The sequence below is a fragment of the Salvelinus alpinus genome, chromosome 22, assembly GCF_045679555.1.
Source record: "Salvelinus alpinus chromosome 22, SLU_Salpinus.1, whole genome shotgun sequence".
Classification (NCBI taxonomy): domain Eukaryota; kingdom Metazoa; phylum Chordata; class Actinopteri; order Salmoniformes; family Salmonidae; genus Salvelinus; species Salvelinus alpinus.
Window position 1 is genome coordinate 19,693,898 of NC_092107.1, and position 4,055 is coordinate 19,697,952.

The 4,055-nt window shown below is 41.8% G+C and overlaps 1 protein-coding gene across 1 annotated transcript; it reads right to left on the bottom strand.

The window, feature by feature from the left end:
* Window positions 1-124: 124 nt before the first annotated feature.
* On the bottom strand, window positions 125-3,997 carry LOC139549199 (mediator of RNA polymerase II transcription subunit 29-like). The gene is made up of 4 exons (XM_071359410.1): window positions 3,782-3,997; window positions 1,949-2,007; window positions 1,768-1,852; window positions 125-1,593 (listed from the first exon to the last, which is right to left on the bottom strand). The coding sequence occupies exons 1-4, from the start codon at window positions 3,932-3,934 to the stop codon at window positions 1,366-1,368; spliced, it is 525 nt and encodes a 174-aa protein (XP_071215511.1). The 5' UTR covers window positions 3,935-3,997; the 3' UTR covers window positions 125-1,365.
* Between the last annotated feature and the right edge of the window lie 58 nt (window positions 3,998-4,055).

Here is a 4,055-nt window from a genome sequence, read left to right on the forward strand (position 1 = left end):
CATTATGGGATCTGTAGATTGGATTAAATGCATTTCCCCTCATGTTAGAATAAGGCTGTAACGTAACAAAACGTAGAAAAGGTCAAGGGGTCTGACTGTATGTAAAAGTAAGAGACAAATTAAGTGAGTGTAAAGGGTTTATTATAATTAAGACAAAGCTACTCTGCCACAAAAGTTTTGCAATTTGGTTGAATAGTAGCTGCTCTTGGACAGCATTGGTACTCATGACTTTGTCACCCCTCCCTCTGGTGGTCATATTTGGTCATGTGCTCTACTTGTAACAAAACACTTATTTACACGTTAGGGCACGCAAACTTGATTAAAGCTGAACTCCGTAGTAGCGGTAGTCAAAATTATCCAACTCGTTAGTTTTCTCTCTTGAATTCTGAACGGTGCTGTGCCAGAATGACCACCAGAGCCCGGCGCGCTATATGGTTGGGGAAATGTTCCTCAATCCAGAGATGGAATGTTTCGCTGTACTCCTAATTATCCCGAAAATATGAATGGCGAATCAAGAATATTGAAATATCGCTAATTGTGTATTAAACTGCCCTTTGTCATCGTGCTAGGTTAGCTAAAGGTATATCAACTCATCGAATTCCTCCCAACACTATCAGTCGTATTTTAATGGAATCCAATGGGCTGCTATAGCATTAAGCTAGCCAGCATGCTGACAACAGCGGCCCGCGTTCTGGCATAGCACCATTCCAACTCAAGAGAGAAATTAACGAGTCTGATCATTTGGTCTACAGTAGCGGGAAAGGGTGCCACCTCGTTATTGTTTTTGTGTGCGAGCTCAGAAACGTGTAGCAGCATAGGGGGGAAATGCAGTACCGTACATATTGATGTTGTGCTCTTCTGTCGCGCATTATGTCCGAGGGGAAAAAAGTGTTTGTCAATAATTTCGTTGTTGTAATATCGCAAACGGGCGTGGTTGTTTCATCCTTGCGGATTACAGCTTTAAGTGTTATTTCAATTGATTTATTTTCTTTTTTTGAAAAGAAGCGTGAGGAACAAAATAAGAAAGAGCACCGGATTGTAAAAATACTATAGCAACCTTAGTTCAACGCCTAGTGACCTCGTCAAGACCCCATTGGTGTCAAAAGTGGGATAGTGTTGTTGAAAACATGACTGGCCGGATCTGAGGCACAGTTCGTTTTCCATAATCCAAGAAAGTTGTGAATCTCATTACTTGATGCTTGAGGACATTTTGTTTGCTACTTTTCTGATTTTGGGGGGAAGAAAATTGAAGAGGGGCATCCCTTAAATAATTAATCAACTGTGTATGTCCTTATCAATCATTACAAAAAATACAAAACTTTAGAAAAATAACCACCATGTGATAGTATAATGGAATGCCCATTTCTACAGGATTCCTTGCGGCTGGCCCTTTCCTGCGATTTTCTTGGAGCACTCCAATAGAGCGTTGTGAATGTCTTTGGCGCAGGAGATCTGTGACTTGATCATGCTGAGGTACTGTGAGTAGGACAGGGACTCTGTCTGTACGGTGTCAGGCTTGGTGGCTGTTGGGACCAAGTTAGGAGAGTGCTTGGCACTGTCAATGCTCTGGGATAAGCACTCGTAGGCAAGCCGCTATGGGGGAAAGAAAATAAGATTAATAGTGAGCAGATAACCAGGCTGCCAGCTTTATCAATGTATAAACTATACTGTATGTTATGGTGAATGATGCTCAGTACTCTAAAAGCCTAATAGAAAGACATGTAATAATAAGAGGTGGCGAACAATTTCATTTTGTGTGTGCCTTACTAAGCAGAGTTCCAGCTGATCGCACAGGGCATAAAACTCTTCCAAACTCTTGTCAAACCGCTGTACACTGGCATCACTGCTCTTTCTGAAACACAAAAGGCATTAGGAAAGTTGTGCATTCCAGAAAAAAACACTTATAGGCTGTGTGTGTGCCATTGAGTTAGGGAAAAAGGGTACTTACATGCCATTGTCAATTGATGTATTATGCCCCAAATTTAAAGAGGCAATCTTCATGACATTCTAGACAGAAAATAATGCTTAGTTATCCTATATTTGATGCAGCTACATTTTGCAATACCTGTACATAGCTATAAGCATAATATTTTGTTACTATGCAAACATATTCCATTAAAAAGCATTAAACCCCCTACTCCCTGTCTCTGACCGCTATTTGCAGTTCAACATAAAAGATAGTCATAAAAAATATTGCCTAGTCAGATCATTACTACTGTTCCAGATGGCTGATGGGCATTATTATTTTGGTAGTGTAAAGCGTAGCACAGACAATTTGACCAACCTTTACTTGTCGATACTTCCTAAATTCCTGACAGGGAAGACAACGCATTGCTAGTTGCAGATGGTTCATTTGAAAAATGCTCCGTTATTAAATAAAACATTTTTTTTGCTCCATGAAGTAATCACGAACGTGTACTCCGCCATCTTGTACATTTAAAATCTTCTCTCATTGAGACATGAGAATCTCCATCCCAAAGTTCTGCATGTCATGAGTGACTCTGAAATATTGAATGCAGTGGTTGAATTGGGCCAGGTTCTAGACCCTGCACTTATGATCCAAATTAGAGCCAGGTGGCGCTCTTGCACCTTTGGTAATGTTCATTTTGAATATAATGAAAAATTGTTGTCCACATTTAATATTTCCTCAGCCAACAACACGAGTAATCAACAACAGACATTTAATATTTCCTGCGCCCCAGACGCACAGAGGTCTAAGGCACTGCATCTCAGTGCAAGAGGGGTCGCTGGTTTGAATCCAGGCTGTATCACACCCGGTCGTGATTGGGAGTCCCATAGGGCGGCGCACAATTGGCCCAGCGTCATCCGGGTTTGGCCGTCATTGTAAATAAGAATTTGTTCTTAACTGACTAGCCTAGTTAAACTAATAAAAACAAAGAGTAATCAACACCAGATAACCCAATAGGATTGCATTTCAGTTGTACAACTGACTAGGTATCCCCCTTTCCCTAGTAGAAAGGGTTTACCTATTCAATTGGTCAGCTTGTCCCATTCTATGGGAGCAAATAATATTCCTCTGTGAGTTTTCAAATTTCGAGTGGCACTGGGAGGAAAAACATGCATGCCCAGTTGTTGGAAAAACACTTGAAAGCAGTTTAATTGCCACTTAACAGAGCAGGATCACGGCTTTATATTCTACTTACATTTAGTCCTCAATTGCCAGTTGGACCATTTTAAAACCAGGGTTTTTAGCAGCAACATGGATTAGGCGCATAGCGATCACCAATGGCGTTAAATGCATTGTCGGAGATCTGAGCAGACTCGAACATGGGTTAGCTGCTAGCCCTTCTCATGACACCAATGGATGTATTGGAACGCTGTATCACAACCCATAGTGCGGCGCACAATAGGCCAACGTCGTTAGGGTTTGGCCGGGGTAGGCCGTCATTGTAAATATGAATGTGTTCTTAATTGACTAGCCTAGTTAAATAAAATATGAAGGATTGATTGAACTCTAAAGCTGGGCAAGACTTGAGTTATCTTGAGCTAGTCAGCTGGTTACATCCTTGGCTGAGTACGCCCCAGAACGAAGGACCCCCCGCCTCCCAAATTAACCACTGGTTTAATGACACTCACCTGTCTCAATCAATGAGAAGATTTGAAAGACAGACGGCAGCGTACCCATTGATTGATTACTCGAAGGATCGCCAAGTAAAGGTTTTTCGAAAATGCACTTTACCCCCTCTGTGTGGCAGTGAAGAGACCAGACTGACTAACGTTAGCCATTGTTACCTGCTCATGTAAACAAAACGTGGAGTACCTGGAGGCTCTCTTTTAATTGTGGAATAAGCATTTTGAATCGATGAACTGGGTCGAAATCTTGCTGTTGACTCAACTGCTGTTGTTGAAGTGTAGCAGCTTGCTGCATTCCAACTTGTGGAATCGGTCCACCGGGTTGTTGCTGCGCTGCCATTTTGGTAAACTTCTTCGGTGAAATTTTTACGGTGGACTACATCCTGTCATTGTGTGTTGCCGCCACCGACTGGGTGGGGTGAAAACTGAAACTTTAACCCCAAAGAGAAATAGTAATGGAG